The sequence below is a fragment of the Protopterus annectens genome, chromosome 1.part0 (genome assembly GCF_019279795.1).
Source record: "Protopterus annectens isolate FY-2018-M chromosome 1.part0, PAN1.0, whole genome shotgun sequence".
Classification (NCBI taxonomy): domain Eukaryota; kingdom Metazoa; phylum Chordata; order Ceratodontiformes; family Protopteridae; genus Protopterus; species Protopterus annectens.
Genome location: NC_056725.1, coordinates 679,351,003 through 679,369,425, shown reverse-complemented (window position 1 = coordinate 679,369,425; position 18,423 = coordinate 679,351,003). Strand labels below are relative to the sequence as shown.

Below are 18,423 nucleotides of genomic sequence, written 5' to 3'. Positions count from 1 at the left end.
GCCTGTCAGTCATAGTGCTGATCCTCCTTACCCTTGCAGTTCTGACTGTAGTGCCACAATGCATATTTTGGTATGTAAATTAGTCTGACGTGGTACCAGACATTAGTAGAGCAATTTGCTTCATTTCAGTCCAGAAACTGATCACTACTGTAACACAGCCAGCCCAGCTATCTGGAATTTTGTAAATAATTCTATGTCATCTGTGAATATTGATATGATTTATACAGAACTGTATGTTATGTACTGAACTTCAAGAATGTAACCACAGCATGCCCTGCTGGAACATATAGGATTAACTTACAAAACTTCAAGAAAATAAGTGAAATTGTTTTACGACTGTGTTATCTCTCAGTGTCAGTGAAACTCGCACAATGTCTAGAGCTAGAGGTTTTTCTATTGTCTTGGAGAGAAGTAATTACTAGGTCTAAAATGTAAAAGTATTTCATTGTTTTACAACTTCCAGTTCTGAACAAACATCTGAGAGATATGTATTTTTCACACAGAAATGTTACATTTTAACTTACTGTTAGCTTGGGAACTGAAGGCAGGTGACAAAGAGTGATGTCATCCAGGCTACCCAGCAGTAAAATGTGATATTAATTTAAGAACTCTCTCAGAGAGAGAGAGAGAGAGAGAGAAGGCATTTTGTATCTTGTCTTGGACCTAGAAAAATCAATTAAGCACTTTCGCCTGCATGTTGCTCTGTAATTAAGATTTAGGCATAGTCTTTCTTTTAGAGATAGATAGGAATACAGTAAAGATTAGTTTAGATGTTTTCTGCATTCATTTGAGACTGTCCTGCAATGTTGTTTTAAAATATTTCCTGTGATTCTAAACTCTGAAGTGACGTGTTTGTTACAGAGTATTGTTTTGTTCTTTTATTATTAAATATATTTAAGCCTATCTTTGTGGCTGATATTTGTGAGACATATTTAAGCTCTTACAGTACCTGCATATGTATTTGGTGACACTGTACGGGCCACTCCTAAATACCCTTAGTTTTGGTCACACTTACCATTTGGATAATAGCAGCATTACACAGTAGGATTGGTCACCCTTTGTAAGGGCCTTTATAGTAGCTGATTAAGTAGGGGTTGGTGGCAGTGATATCTACCTTATAGTCTGGGCAGAAGGCAGCATAGCTAGTAAACCTGTGCCAGCGTTCCCCAGGTGTGTGTCTGTGTGCATGTGTGTGTGTTTGTGTGTGTGTGTTTTTGTACATAAATCATATCTCAAAGTGTGTGTGCGTGTCAGCTACTTGGGCAGGGAGACGAAGCAATGGTTGAACAGAGAGGGTTGCTAGAGGTCTTTGCTCGACCGCTCAGCTGAGATCTCAACCCTATAGCTGTGCCAGTGAGGAGTCTTATTGGGGATCTGGAGAAAGAGGGAGAAACCAGCCCCCAAGACTGACTTTGATCTCTGTGTGCTCCTGCATGTGTACTTGTCATCCTCCCATTGTGTACATCCCTCACTGTTGCCAGTGGTGAGGACTGAGGCTCCTTGCTTACTTGGCCAGTGCAGGGGCATCACAACTTCTATGGCAATTCTGGTCAATAATATTACACTTAAGAAATTAAGATATCTTCAAGTGTGTATATGTATCCGATATCATCATTAAGCAAACATGGAAAAAAGCATAGGCAGGTTATCAGAGGAATCAGGTTTGACAGTTGTGGTCTACCAGTATGTTTAAATACAAGCACCACAAAAAGGAGAATTATGAATGGAGTCTCAACTGTATTATCAGGTCTGCAGCTGCAGATGTGGAATTTTTAGATCACTGCATTAAACCTACAAATAAATGGCTCTGAAAATTTTCCTCAACAAAGACAGCAACTGAAGACACTAAACACCACATTCACAGCTCCAAGGAAATTTATTTCCTGATTCAGGAATACCTGCATGTGCCTCCATGTCTAGGTACACTAACACAGTACTACATTTATGTACTCCCAGTGCTAAGTAGTATAACACGCTTTTCCATTTATACATCCAAATGGCTAGGTGGTTTTAATGTATTATTATATTCATGTGTCCTCACAAGTATGCAGCATTAATGCATTACTACATTCATGTGTCCCTTGGCTAGGTGGCATTAACACTTTAGATTCATTTGCTCCCATGGTATGTGAGTAATATATTATTACATCCATGTGTCCAATGACTAGCTAGCATTAACACATTATTACGTGAATGTAGCCACATGGCTAGGTGGCGTTAACACACATTATTACATTTGTGGCCCCACAGCTGGTGGCCTTAACACATTATTACTTATGTATCTAGAAGTCATATTATATAAAAGGAAATATGAATGCATGCAGCTTAGACATGACTCACAGTAAGGAAGATTTCTTGACTGCTTGAGCAATACTGTTTTTCTGTGACATCTCCCACAGTTCTGGAACACAGGTAGCACCTCCTTTTTTGTCCAGTAGATTATATGAACTCTTTTCTTTTTGCATGTTCAGAATTATGACATCAATAAAACCACCCTCTTGCACTTCAGTCTCTAATTTCAAACTGTATAAACCATGCGAGACACCTTGTTAAGCCTTGTTATCCCAGCAGCAAGAAGCAGTTTTAAACCTTTTCAGTCATTATCAATACAGCAGGCAAGGACTGTTGAGCCACTCTGCAGCTACATATAATGCCAAAACAAAAGCCCATTATATGTGCCATGCAAAGCACTGTGCAAATCATCTGGATGTACAGACAGCTATGCCAATCAAATGAGCCTTCAAGCCAGCACAAAAGGGCAGCCATCGGTTTTCTGCTGAGACAGGTCATGTATCTGATTCTGAGGCTGTCTGGTCTCATTAGAGCATATATAATATCTAGAACAATCTATGACCTCAACAGCTACAAACAGTCTTACACAATCTGCAACTTTTTTTGAAAAGCACACTGTAACCTTTTTAGCTATGGAGATATTTATATCATTTAATTCGGCTTATGACCTGAATCTGCTTGGTCATTGAATATAGAACTGAAATAACACTGATTTGTATGTCGGAGAAAAATCTTCAGCTACTCTCATGGCACTATAATGTTTTCTGCAGGTAAAGTTTAGTAAAGACATCTTTTTATGTGAAGAAGTTTCCAAAGAAAGTACTCTAAAGATTTATATTATAGTAATTATGCTGGTCCAAGAAAAGGTATCTCACCTTTTCTTTGTTAGCAATATAAGACTTCTTTTGCAGCAGAGTTCAGGCTCATTGTTGTCAATTCTGGATGGACCTCACCACCCTTACTTGAATTTCTTTACATCTTTGGAAATATTGTTTTTCCAGAGTGCTATTAAACAAGTTCTTCTCTTGCGAGAACATACTCAGGTTTCTGGAAATATTTTCAACGACAATAGATATTTAAAAAGGGTATTGTGCAAACCCTTCAGTCTCACAACCTTATGAACTGTTTTTATATCTAAACTTTATAAAATTCTTTTGCCTGATGTTTGGTGGCCTGTTACTTGTTTGTCTTTCTTTCACCTCTGTAGTTTCTCACGTCTTCAATGTGAACACTGTACAACAGTATTTACAGGCTACGGTTATCTCCCCACTCACCAGTTATAGTTGTGCCTTCAGCATATTTTTCTTTTTTGAATGACATGTTTTTTAAATAGTACTGTGCACAGATATGCATGAAAGCTTTATTAAATTTTTTTGAGCACCAGTCCTGTTGGAGTGTGAGTTTCATTCCATGTGTTCCAATGCTTGTTCTTGCTTTCTACTCAACATACATACTAATTAAACTGATCAATGCAGACTTCTTGATATTTATCGCTTTGCTCTAATTGCACTTTTAAAATAAACGCCTCCTCTACTATATTCCATCTCTTTATACTTTTAAAATAAAAATATCATCTCCCATAATACAAGTCTTCCTTCACTGAAAACCAAATGATTTCTTCCACCACTCATTCTTGTAAGTGACCCCGGTGTTCACTCAGTACAAGAACAGCATAATTTCCTTGAATCTTCTTACCATGTTTTTTTCAAAATCCATGGCAGTATCATCTGACTTGCTCCAACTCTCAATGAGTAAAGTTCAGTATGCTCTCTCTCACATACTTGCATCTGCACATATTCATTTCTGAAGCTCCGAGTGATTAATGTTCAGCAGGTTCTCTCTCTTTCACACCGTATATACACCTGTACATACATACATATAAATGCACATATTCATTTTTGAGTGTTACATACATACAGCTGTAACATACATACATACACCTGTACATACCTTTGTATATACACCAGTACATGCTTATATACATGCATACACCTGTGTAAATGTAAATATATATATATATATATATATATATATATATATATATATATATACACACACACACACACACACACACACACACACACATACATATACCTGTAAATATTCATATCTGGAAGTTTCAGTGATTAAAGTTCAATATGTTTTCTCTCTCACACACGTGTATATACAACTGTAAATACATGCATACTTACACCTGTACATATTCATTTTTGAGCAATTAAATTTCAACACCTGTACACATATATGTACATAGACCTATACATATACATGTACACATAGCTCTGTACACACATATATACAAAACATACAACTGTACATACATGCATACAGCTATATATACCTTTGTACATACATACATGCCTACAGCTATACATACATGCATGCACCTGTACCTATTAATTTTGGACTGATTAAAGCTCAGTACGTTCTCTCTGTCTCTCTCACATATGTACATACACCTGTACATACACACATATGTATGTATACCTCACATACACCTGTACATACATACGAACATACACACATACATCTGTTCATATATTTGTACAAGCACCTGTACGTATTCATTTCTGACTGACTAAAGCTCAGTAGCTTCTTTCTCTCTTGCACATATGTACATACACCTGTACATATGTACAAACATACAGAAATACATCTGCTCATACATTTGTACGAGCACCTGTACATATTCATTTCTGGCCCCCAGGAGGAATAATAGCAGATCTAGTTGGTGGTGGTAGAACCCACAGGTACCTCTTTTCCTGCAGTCCTTCCATTCCATTTTACCTGTGCTAAGTCTTCATGAATGTTTTACCAGATTTACTCTGCACATCCCATTCTGGGAGCTTGTTCCACCTGTCCACAGCCCTCTGCATGAAGAAGCAATTTCTCAAATCCAGACTACAGCTAATTCATTCTAGTAATATTTTACATCACCAACACATAATTTCCCATCACACTAACTCATCTGTGGGTCTTGTTAGCCTTGTGCATTATATCTAATCCTTCTAGATGACACACCACCATGTTCTCCACCTTATCCTTGTGTATCATTCCTGAAGTTTTCTGACCATTGTTTTGGTTATATATGCTTATCAAATCCTGCAGTTTTGAACTGGAGCTAAGTTGTATTATTTCTACCTCTTCCATGTTACATTCTTACCTAACAGACTACTGCTGTTTCTTGTTGTTAGCTTTGAATCTAGCACATTGATCTCTCCAACAGGTATGATTGCTAGATGAATTTTCCCTTGTAAGTCACGCAGCAAGGATTAATTTCCTCCTGAAATTGCAATGTGCGTGCTTACACAGCATTTAGAAATCTAACAGTTTCTTGGTCATTTTATCTCCTGCAATGCAACAAAATTGTGATGGTTCTCTACGCTGTGCAGAACTGAAAGCAATGCTTCTCCTGTTTTTTATTCCTTCTATGGATTACCATCATTACTGTTGTAGGCATTCACAGTTTCACAATATTTAGGGCTAACTTAAAAGCACTGTGTAGTCACTGAATAATGCATGTAAACTACTGGAATACACAGACATAGTGGTAAAATGATGATATTGTGATATGGTGTGCATTAGAAGAAAATTTACTTTAAAAGCTGTACAACAAATGAGCTAGCATATGGCACATCATCTGTTTAAATTAAATGCTGTTGATTCACAGCAGAGCTTTGTTACTGCATATTTCCTCACTTCTGTTAAAAACAGCATTCATTTACAGTACATCATGAAGTAAAATAAAATTAGTGCCATTGTTACTGCTATGATATGATCGCTGAGACTATTAAAAGAAATATTTGGAACCTACCCATTTGCTATTATAAGGAAAAGAAACAGAAGTCTGTTTTGAGAAATCATATTGTTGCCTTCCTGTTCTAATTCCATAAAAACTGTCAAACATGTTATTAATGTCAGCATTGCAACTCCCCAGCACCATATGGCATTGATTTACTAAAGACTGTTAGCCACTATCTTTATATTTCATAATTCCTAGTCTAGGTGTTCTGTGGCACACCACAAAATAACTAGAGCTACAAAAAATATTGAAATCACTTGATTATCTAATCTGCTTTTATTTGTCAAGTGACTTTCTCTGTTGTCTTTTATGAGAAACAAGTCTGTACAAGCATCTTTAAGAGCAGGCTGTAGAACCTGTGCCAAAACAGAATTACGAGTCACATCCAACAGTAAAACATGGCTTGTGTTGATATCACATCAGTCTGGAATCAGGTGGTCATCAAAGTCACAAAGTGCATAGCACTTCCTGTCTTCTGCCCTCGCAAACTACATTAACAGCTGTCTAGCAGTAATAGCCTTCTTCTTTGGAAGAACTGGGGTGAACTTTCAAATGAGCTGCAAATCCCCCGATATGCCATAAGGATGCCACTTGGATGCTATCACTTTTATTTATTTATTTATTAGCATTTGTTTACCAGGATTGTTTGCCTGGGCCTAAATTGCCCCTTTTCAGTAAAGGCCTGGTGAGAAAAGTTCCAAGTATAATACAAAAAGACAATATTACATATCATTAGATAAAAAAATATACCATGAATAAAATCTAGGAGTAAAATGATTCAAAACAAAGAAAGTGGAAGGAAAGAAAAGACAAAAAAGCCTTATGAGAGAACATGCTTTCAAAAAAACGAGATTTGAGGAAAATATTAAGTAACGTATTTATAGAAGTGATACTTTTTTAACAGTGTGCATGCAGCTTTCGATCATGTAATAGGAACTCGGGATAGTCACCAGCAGATTTGTTTGATTAGTTATTAGGAGTACTTTTTCTATCTAGTGAGAGAAGAAGCCTGTTTGGTGAGTAATGCTGAAGGATACGAGTTACACTTAGGCATTTTTCTGCCCTAACCTAATGTTTAAGCCTTCTGTAAGAAACAGGTCAGCTAACAGGTATGCATTTGCTAATAGAATACCCAAATAAAATACATCCAAGACATCATGTAACATTTAGCCCAACACAGCACCCATAGTCTAATGATATTCTCCTGTATCTCTATATGCAAAAAATATGCTATTTTGTAGAGTATTCAGGCTGCTACTCAATAGTAGCAGAAATGCATTCATACAATAAGAATGCTGTAAAGCGTTAAATGCTATTATGCTTGTGTGTGTGTGTGTGTGTGTGTGTGTGTGTGTGTGTGTGTGTGTGTGTGTGTGTGTGTGTGTGTGTGATAGTGTGACTGGACTGTATAAATGTCAGGGTGTCAGATACATGTGGATGTGTGGTGATAATGTATCTTGCAAAAGTGATTTTTTTTTTTTTGAGTGTGGGGGGGGGGATCTAACTCTTTAATCCTATATATTCCTGTTTTTCATGATTTCAGCTAAATGGCAATTAGTATGCCAAACATTGCTCTAATTACTTTTAATGGCAGCTCATTCCATTCTGTTTTGTAACCATGAAATTACACTTGTAGCGGTTTAATCACTAATATAAAGAAAATCAAGGTCTGTATAATGGATTTCTTTGAAACCATGTCAAAAAAGGCCTAGATCTACAACTTACACGAATAAAATCTTTAGAACATTATTTCTCCAGGTCAGACACTCATGCAGAGATGCATTATGGGTAATGAATGGCAGCATTCAAAGATGTGTTACAAAGATAATGTAGTGGATGTGGTACAAATGTGCATTTGTTTTGCAGATCAGGAATGTCAATTGTCTGATCTCAGTGTTGTATTGCTGAGTACATCATTCTTGTGTGTTTCTGGACTGTAACCTCCCATCCCCAAAAATGTTCTAGCAATTAATTTTGAGGCTTGAGGATATATTCTAAAGCAAATATGACAAAAGATAACCTTAAATTAATAGCTAATATCAAATTCCATGCACATTTCAGTTAGATAAGCTATATGCATTTTCATTCTTTCACTTTTCTTCCTTCCTTTTCTTGGCACCACAATACAAGTCATCTTTTACCTCAAGCACTCCCTCTGCCAACATTCAAACCACTACTGTAATCTACCCACAGCAGCTCCATAAGTAACATGAAGGTCCACACTTCAAAACCCTAAAAACTATAACTGCATATCGCAAGAGAGAAAAACAGAAATCAAGGTCCATGATGGCTCTTCAACAGTAGCAAAACTGGAAGTGATGTTTGGTTCTTTTTGTTTAGAATATTACGCTGTTACAGTGACAGCCTTCATGATCCACTTCTATATGGTGACAATAAAAAATCATCCCACTATGGACAGGTTTATCGCATCCATTGCATACAGTAGAAAAGCATGAATAAAAAAATAAATGTGGAAATAGCCTTGCTAAATGCAAGCTGAATTTTACTGAAAGAAGAAAAGCATGCATTTTTTTTTCTGTAGTAGGCAAAGCTACACCCCACTCATGTAGAGGGAGAGGTTGTCACCACACTACTTAAATATAATCAAATCTGACATCATTGCAATGTGACATAAAAGGAAATATCATTGCTGTAGACTTTGTAGAGGTGCAGAGCTCTTCATCAAACACTACACTTTCTGCAAACTGCCTTCAGTGAAAGACAGCTGTGCTTAGTAGCAACTTCACTATTAAGCCTGTGATGAAAGCAGGTTCGGCATCTTGCATTACAAAACAATGGCATGCCCTCCTATGTACCAGCCTATCAGTATTATAAATGAATATTTTAATTTCTGCTGTCAGTCATGTTGACTAGATTTTCCTAATTGAAACCAAACAATTTCTGGATAATATGTTTTTAGAAACTTCTACAAAGAGCTCAGTAATTACAAATAAAATCAATATTTATTGAATTTAACTTTATTTATTTATTTGAATTTTGTTTACCGGGAAAGTCCACTGGGCCAACAGAACCCATTTTCAGTGGAGACCCGGTGGGAAAAGCTCCACACAGTTTGAATTACAAAAATTGAAACTACAAAAATATATACAAGGTGTAGACAAAAAAAAAAAGAACTATAAGTGAAATTAACAAAATAAATATTCTAAATAAAATATAGTCTGAACAATCAGCATAATACAATGATCTACATAACTATTGTGTCAATAAACCTCACATATAATTATACTATCTCACATGGAAACAGTGAAGACAGGAGATGGGGAGACATATATATTCTAGGGGGTTTGGTGCAGGTACACTTTCAGCATGAGGAAAGGTGGTTATGAAGGGAAGTTTTGAACTGGGTGGGATTAAGAGTTTTTCTAATAGATAGAGGCAGAGCATTCCAATTCTTGGCTATTTAGAAGGAGTAAAGAAGCTGTCCAGGTGGGAGGTTAGGTTTGTGAACCTGCATGAAATTCTGATGGCCTGTTTGGGTGGTAGTACTTGAATACTGAGCTGGGGGCAGGACAGTTTTGGGATTTGAAGAGTATTTTGTGGGCTGTGGTTAGTTGCAAGTAGGAGAGGTAGTTTGGTAATTCAAGCCATTTTGGTGATGGAAGAGCAGTGCAGTGATGGGTGGAGTATTTAGAGTTAGTTGAGAATTTGTTAATTTTATTGTAATATGTCTTAAGTTTAGATTTATTGGAGCTTTGGATATTGGTAAGTAGAGGGGCGCCATAGTTAAGAGACGGTAGTAGGCATATTGTAGCTAGGGTTATTTTTGTAGATGGGCTTAGGAAGTGAGATTAGGGTTCAACCAAACACCCTAATAATGGGCGACTTCAACTACCCCACCATTAACTGGGAAAACTACTCGTGTACCAACTCCTTAGCTCAACGCTTTCTGGAATTCATAAACTACAATGCCCTGAATCAACTTACCCACACTCCCACCAGGCGCAACAATATCCTAGACCTAGTCATTACCAACATGAGTGACCGGTGTTCCACACCTGAAGTCAACTCCTCGTTGGTCCGACCCAACCATAAGCTAATCACCCTTGATATCCACATCCCGCCCCCACTCACCATTCCCATTAAGGAAACCACAGTAAAAAAAATTCTCCAAAGCCAACTTCATGCTTCTTAAGACAGAAGTGGTGAACTTCATGAAACCCATACAGATGGACAATACAGTTACAATTGGTGAATCCTACACAAATGCACTCTATAAGCACTTACACGAGTGCATGGATCGTTCTATCCCAAACAGAACCAAGACACTATCCTCCAAAAAAAGGAAGCCAATCTGGTGGTCCCCTGCCATAAACAAACTGTACAACAGAAGGAAGAAACTGTTGCAAAAGAGAGTAAAATCCCATGAGTGGAGGAGCTCCCTGGTCAGCCTCAGTAAGAAGCTGAGATCCCTTATAAGATCCTCCAAAGCTAGCTATGAAAACAAAATCGCCACTAATTCCAAGGGTCTATATTAGATCAGTGAACGCTTAAACAAGCGAACACTGATTGATCAACCTTATTTTAGCGAATGTTAAAAATATTTATACCCTGTGGTACTATGAACCTATATCGAAGCAACAGAAACTCAAATTTTTTCCTAGGGAAAGAATTTGGTTGTCCATTTCTGTTGCTTCGGTATTTTCAGTGCTGTGGTGGAAAGTTACGGGTCGGATTCAGGTAAGTGTGCCATTGTGTGGATGTGAGTGTTAGAGTGGGTTAGGTGAGTTAGGGTTAGGGCTCGGGTTAGGTATGTGTGCGATTGTGTGGACGTGAGGGTTAGGGCGGGTTTAGGTGAGTTAGGGTTAGGGAGCGGGTGAGGTGAGTGTGCGATAGTGACGGACCTTAGGGTTAGGGTTTGGGTTAAGGTAAGTGGATAGTTAGTGGTGTGTGCATAGTTTAGTGTAGGGTTAGGTGTCAGATTTTAGGTGTATGTGTGTGGATTTCTGTTGTTTGATGTGCTTGTGTTGTGTGTATGTGTTTTGGATCAGCAATTTTTTCCCTAGGAAAAAAATCGCTGATATGACAGTTCGAGATTGTAAACTTTCGCTTACATAAGGTCGATCAATCAGCGTTCGCTTTTTTAAGCGTTCGCTGATCTAATATAGACCCTAATTCCAAGGACAATCATAAAGCATTCTATAGCTATGTCAAGAATCTCGATGGCAACACCCAGATCTGCTCTGAGTTACAGAACAAAGGCACGAAAATTACAGAACCAGCTGATATTGCTAACATCCTGGCAGACAGGTTCAGTGCTAACTTTACCCCCCTCTCACCCCCTAAAGGGCCCATATCCATACAAGAAGAATGCAGAGTCCCTGTAATCACAACTACACAGGTAAAAGCTGGACTCTCTAAAGCCAAAAACACAGCATCCATGGGACTGGACAACATCCCAGGATGCATTTTACACGAACGTCATAATGAACTGGCTCCCCACTTAAGCACCATGTTCAATAATAGCCTCGCATCAGGCTTTGTGCCCACTGAATGGCGCACAGCAACAGTTATCCCACTCCACAAAGGGGGAGCCACCACTGATCCCAGGAACTATCGACCTATTAGCCTGACAATCCTGGTCTGCAAGGCCATGGAACGTATCATCATGGAACTCACAAACAAAGACATTGGTAACCTCCAAACTCTGGATCCCACCTAGTTCGGATTTGTGAAAGGCAGATCATGCCTCCTGAACCTGATCAACTTCTTTGAGGCAGTCACCAAAGCCGTAGATGAGGGTAAGGTGGTTCACACAGCCTATCTTGACCTCACCAAGCCTTTCGACACCATCCCCCATTCTGGAATTATAGCTAAACTCACTAAACTTGGTATAAATCCCTACATCACAATATGGGTTGCCAACTGGCTCACTGACAGAACCTACACTGTAAAAGCTGCAGACTCCAAATCTGACTGCAAAGCAGTGACAAGTGGAGTACCACAGGGTTCCGTCCTGGGACATCTTCTGTTTGGTATCTACTTCTTTGAAGTACAGGCTAACACAGAAGGCCTCTGGCTAACGAAGTTTGCAGATGACTGCAAACTAGGAGCCATAGTCAAGTCCCTAAATGATGTGGATATCCTACAGAAGGGCCTCGCTGAGACAGATGCCTGGTGTCAGAGCCATGGCCTCAAGCTCAATGCCAAAAAGTGCAGTGTCATCCCCTTTGGTAAAAACTCTGTACCCATGAACTACCACATAGGCAGCAATCAACTTAACACCAAATTCGTGATAAGAGACCTTGGGACCCAGGTGGACAGTAGTCTCTCCTTTGATAGTCACATTGCCACAGTACTCAGGAAATCCTTCTACATGGCACACTTCATCATAAAAGAGTTCTCATCAAGGAAAAAAGAGGTAATTGTTCCCCTCTACTTGACACTCATTAGACCCATTATAGAGTACAATGCCCCTTTTGGAATGTACCTCACAAGACATCTGCAGCAGCTAGAAAAGCCACAGAAGTACCTCACAAAGAGGATTACTGGCCTCAAACAAATGCCCTACACTGACCGCCTAAAAAAACTCCAGCTTTATTCTGTAGCATATTTCCTACTCTGAGATGATCTCTGCCTAACATATAAAGCTATGTCAAATGCTACACCTAAAGAAATCCCAATCCCTCCGAAGCTACATGCTTCTTGCACCTAAACCTTGTCACCACAAATAACAGGACACATGCTGGAGGGATTAGCTTTATTCTGTAGCATATTTCCTACTCTGAGATGATCTCTGCCTAACATATAAAGCTATGTCAAACCCAGAGCTGCTGGGCATGCTACACCTAAAGAAATCCCAATCCCTCCGAGCTACATGCTTTACGGACCTAAACCTTGTCACCACAATAAACAGGACATGCTGGAGGGATAGATTCCTGTCCCAGAGAATTCCCATACTCTGGAACAGGCTACCCATCTATGTCAAGCAAAAATCTTCTTTAGCACTCTTCAAGAAAAATCCTGATGAGTGGATGGGAAATAGATAATACACCCGAGGATCACTTCTGTGTCTCTGCTCGACAGTGGCACAGGAAAATAACTTTCTTGGGTGGCATAAGCCAGGGAACCTTGTTGGCTAGGCTTACGTAGGCCCTTGGGCTGACAGCCTAGTACCTACCTATGAACCTATTATGTCTATAAAGGATGCAAAGTTTAAGATGTGTTTTGCGAATGTTGTGTTCTATATGCTGGTCGAATTTCATGTGTTCATAGGAGAAAAGATGGTAAACTCAGTTTTGTCTAAGCAGACTGATTTCTTAGAGGTGAAGAGTATGATTTTGGTTTTATTTGGGTTAAGGGTTAGGTGTCTTTTGTGCATCCAAGATTCAGTGGAGGAGAAAGCCTTTTGAGTTAGCAAAAGTAAGTTAGAGATAGAACTGGCAGAGCAGACAATAGTTGAGTCTTCTGCATAATGAATGACAGATCCTTGGGATAGTGATGACTGGAAATTGTTTTTGAATATGCTAAATAGGATTGGTCCAAGTATAGAACCGTGGGGAATGCTGGTGGGGGTGTTGAGGGAAGAAGAGATGGAGTTTTGCCATCTAACAGCCTGTTGTTTTTCATTTAAGTAGGTACAGAACCAGTTTAGTGTGGGGGAGACCGATGTTAGAGAGTTGGAAGAGGAGTAAAGGGTGAGAAAGAGTGTCAAAGGTCAAGAAAGTGGGTGGAGAGAATTTTGCCAGTGTTATGGTCTCTGTTTACTGCATCCATAAAAGACAGAAGGGCAGTTGTAGTGCTGTGGTCAAGTATAAACCCATGTTGTGAGGGTGAAAGTATTTGGTTGTCAAGAAGACAGCGGAAGAGTTGAATGTTGATGCATTTTTCTAAGATTTTTGACACAGGAGAAAGAATTGCAATGGATCGGAAGTTATGATGTTGGTTTGATTGCCGCCTTTATGGACAGGGACAATGAAGGCTTTTTTCCAGGTTTTTGGAACGTGGGACTCAAGGATGGATCTATTTAGAAGTATGCTAATGGGGTAAGAGATACTGTCAGTAGCAATTTTTAGGTATTCTGATGGTAAATGATCACGGGCAATGGAGCAGGGTTTTAGCTTGTGTAGAAGTCGTTTTACAGTTGAGGTTGGGATAGGTTTTAGAGTAAAGGTAGAAGAGGGAAGGGTATTTGGTGTTGGTGAGAGTTGGGTGTGAGTGGGGGGGGGTGAGTGGGAGATCTAGGTGTTGGTGTTTGGCAAGTGGAGTAGTTTTTCTGAGAGAATTTTGCTGTGATGGCAGCTATGGAGTTGATAAAGAAGGAATGAAAAAGGGACACAGGTACAACCACCTCAGAATATAATGAAAATGATAAGGATTTTTCTTTATATTTAAGGAATCTGTTTATATGGTTTATGCTCATATGTTTTTCTAACTTTTGTAGCAAATACATTATACACTTTCTGTTTAAACATTAAAAAGAAACTGTCTTCCACTATGCAGTTCAGAACAAAAGAATCAAAAGTTGAAACAGCGCTATATTCCATCAATAAAATGCTTAAATTGTATAATTATTTGGGTTTCTTTGCAGCCCTGTTTTGACTGGTTAAGGTAAATGTTAAATAGCAAGCATATCTGTTGTGTTTGGTTAAAGCACTCATTTAGTGGTTGGTTAGCAACATTCTGAAGCCATCTATCTCATGGTCACACAAGTGGATGCACTCACCTGCTCAATCAGAGGACCCCAAATTACCACACAAGCATAACATGGCTTCACTGCTTCACATGCCATACAGATCTGAGAAATGCCCAAACACTGAGGCTGACCAAATGAAAGAGATTGGAGAACTATCTAAAATGAAAGCTGAACTCAGTCTCAATGGATTACAGTCTCACCATCAAAAACAGTCTTTTCAGTAACCACTATTCTGAGCCTACTTAAATTACATAAAAAATCAATATTTAAGGCATTTTTCTTAACAGCCTCAGAATATAATACAAATAATGATTCTTTTCTTCATATTTAAGGAATATGTTTATATGGTTTATACTCGTATGTTTTCCTAACTTCTGTAGCAAATATTACAAAACCAAGTGTAGCTGACATAAAGAGATGACACCTATATGATGTCCTGTCTTTGCTGCTCCTGAGTGCCACAATATAGTATCCATTTATTTCATCAAAAACACAGTAATTAAAAACATTCATTACAAAGTCACAATTTCTAACCTGATTTTGCTATTTCTTTTATTTATGCCCCTTGCTGTCAGATTCAAAATACTTTTGTGAAAGGCACATTACTTAAATTTGCCCTTAAACACAAGTTTTCTTGGATAATTTATTGGCATCTACTTTTCTCTCCTTCCCTTTTTCTAATGCTTCACTATTCATTTCTGAGTCTTGGTAACCTCCTATAAGTCCTTTCTCCTACAATTTAGTTGTAGGACCTGGCTCTTCTCAGATTTCACTTTCCCCTCCTATTTCTTTCCTCAGATTTGTACAGATTATCTTTCTCACCTTTATAAGTTAATATTAACTCTATTTTCGTCTGATGACTTTAATATATATCTGTGTATGTCTTTTCTCAATGCAGTAATGCTTTACATGTATAGTCACACTAATGTACCCTTGAATGTCTGAAGTTTCTATACAAAATTATGCAGATTTCTGTCAATAACACACAATGGTGCCAATATTACAATCAGCAGCATAAAATATTCCCACCTCTGACTGCTAGATATTAATTTCATGCCATTTTTCAAAAGCCAAGGTCCAAAATAATTCAAAAGCATGCCTAATGTAAGAAAAGGCTGTCTGCCATCCCAAAGTAATATATTACTCTATCCCTATTGAATGCACATTTCCCTTTCATAAACAGAGTATAACAGTCCTTCCCATCATGTGTGCAAAGTCACATTTCCATTTTTCATAGCCGCTACATACCTTGTAATTACTAAAGCAACAGTCTAAACCAAACTGTACATATGAGGCATTTGAATTAAACTAATACATATTTATCAGCAAGATGGTTTCCTTAGCAAGCTGCATACTTTTCTGTCATTTAGCTTTTCTGCATACTGCTGCTATATACCTCTGTGCAAATGCCAGAAAGCTAGCAGCAGGTTCAGTTAAAACGTACATTATACACCAATATCAACATGATGATTTGGTTCTAGCAGCACTGGCTATATCTATGTTTTTAAAATACTACATTAATAGACTAGAGCAAATACGGTGTGCTGTGAAATCGTATATTACGGGCTCAAACCACATGGAATAAAATGAATAATGTATCACATATGTTCCTGCTACATGTCTCACGCCATTCTTCTTATAACATTTAAGTGTTGTAATACACTACAGCCCCAACAGGACAACCTCTGACACCCCCTCCCCACTTCTACCTGTCAAGTTCTTAATATCTTACCAGCAAGAAATGTGTGGACTACTGTCCGATGTCTAAATAAAAAAGAATATCAAAAGTCTGTAATGAATGTCAAGTGTTATCATATATGTCTTCATTCTGTTTGATCAGCCTCAAGTTTGTGTTAGATTTACATGATTGCATAAAGCAGAACAGAACAGATGCACTTAAGTCAGAGGAATCTTTACCAGGTTCACGCTTGATGACTGGGAATCAGTGAACAAAACAAAACACAAAATTGAACACGGAGAAAGAAAAAAAAAAAAAAGGAAGGAGGGAAACATCAGGTGAGTCTCACACAAAAATCAACCCGGTCACAGCAAGGAAGAAATGTTATTAAAATATTAAAATTAATTAATGTAAAACCTTATTAATAAGAACACATATATTAATTTTAATTATTGTTTCTTGCTTGAGTAACCATAATGCTTTATTCTAGTTTAAATTTTATTAACTGGAAAGCACTATGGTATATACATCACAATTAATTTTAACACAATAAATCAAAGTATTTAGTGGGTAAAATAAAACTCGGTATTATGCTGTAACATTTTCTTAATGAAGTTAGAAATTATTTTCAGCATGGAGTAAGTTATGTATGGCATGAAAGAATAATGATCACACTCAGAAGCAGCGATCAGATGTTCAATAGTCACATTACAAACGATTCACTGACTGGAAATTACGCAACAACGGAACAGTAAATATTTTGGTAATTTTCTTACACATGACTTGTTATTAATAGTGAAAATATATTTTATACTTACTTGTTCCTTCTTCGGTTACCATTCCCAGGCCTTCGGCCTTGTTTTGTCTCTCAAAAGCATTAAGGTCAAGCACGCTGTGGGTATTAATAATACATTTTGAAATACATCTTCAAACTTTCTTTCAACATTCTAAACACACTTCAACTGCGTGAAACATTAAATGCTTCTAATGTGCAAATAAACTCCTCTGTTGGTCCAGTGAACACATCTGATGAATACTAAGCTATGCATTTCATTATCTCCTGTAGAAACAACATGAGATACAGCTGTTGTCCTGCCTTTGCCAAGCATGGTTCACTGGAGTCATGTCAACTTGCAGAAGATAGTTTCAGTGACAATAAAAAGTTCAAAACCTTCTCACCACAGCTACCTTAAGTGAACATTAAGGCAACAACTTTTTTTGCAAGGGGCAAGCCCGGGTAATCCCCATATGATATATATATATATATATATATATATATATATATATATATATATATATATATATATATATATGTTGTTTGTCTTTCGGCTTTTCCTGGTAAGGGGTCACCACAGTGGAACTCCGGTCCGCTAATGATTGGCAGTAGATTTTTAAGAAACACCGAGGTGCCAGCTCGACACCCAACCTTCAACGAAGGCGCACCCATTTACGCACGCATGTCTTTCGAAACGCTACCCAACCGCGGGGAGGAAATGCAGACTTCACACAGAAGGCACTCCCAAGCCAAGCCGAGAATTGAATGGGAGAACCTCTTGCTGTGAGGTAACAATGCTACCGCCGTACCACCGCGGTGTGTATGTGTATATATATATATATATATATATATATATATATATATGTTATCGTTGTTGCTTACAAGCAAGTTATGTGTGTTATGAACGTATGACTTAAAAGAAGATTAGTATTGTAATTGTTTAGTATAAATTTTATAGAACTGTATTCTTTAAACCTGCTTTCCTTTTTGCTTACTAATCTCTGTATAATCTTCCTTACTTTATTTTCTCTTTCCATTCTATCCAGCTTGCAGCACAAGTAAATTCAAGTAACTAATACCTGAAACTCACCTTTCTGGAATTATAAGAACAGCAACCTGAAACAAAAGAAACTACCCTCCTGCTCCCTGAGAGGCCCGTGTTATTAAGATAGTGAAAGTATGTGCTGTTCTGGATAATAGACCATTGTTTCACTAATTTCAGG

General features: G+C 38.0%; 1 protein-coding gene across 1 annotated transcript in view; it reads right to left on the bottom strand.

Annotated features, from left to right (window-relative positions):
- The window catches only part of LOC122794026 (ryanodine receptor 1-like), a 2,146,276-nt gene that overhangs the window by 409,473 nt on the left and 1,718,380 nt on the right, over window positions 1-18,423 (bottom strand). Inside the window, 2 exon segments of the mRNA XM_044062140.1 lie at window positions 16,665-16,682; window positions 17,244-17,317. Coding sequence (XP_043918075.1) covers window positions 16,665-16,682; window positions 17,244-17,317 — 92 coding nt within the window.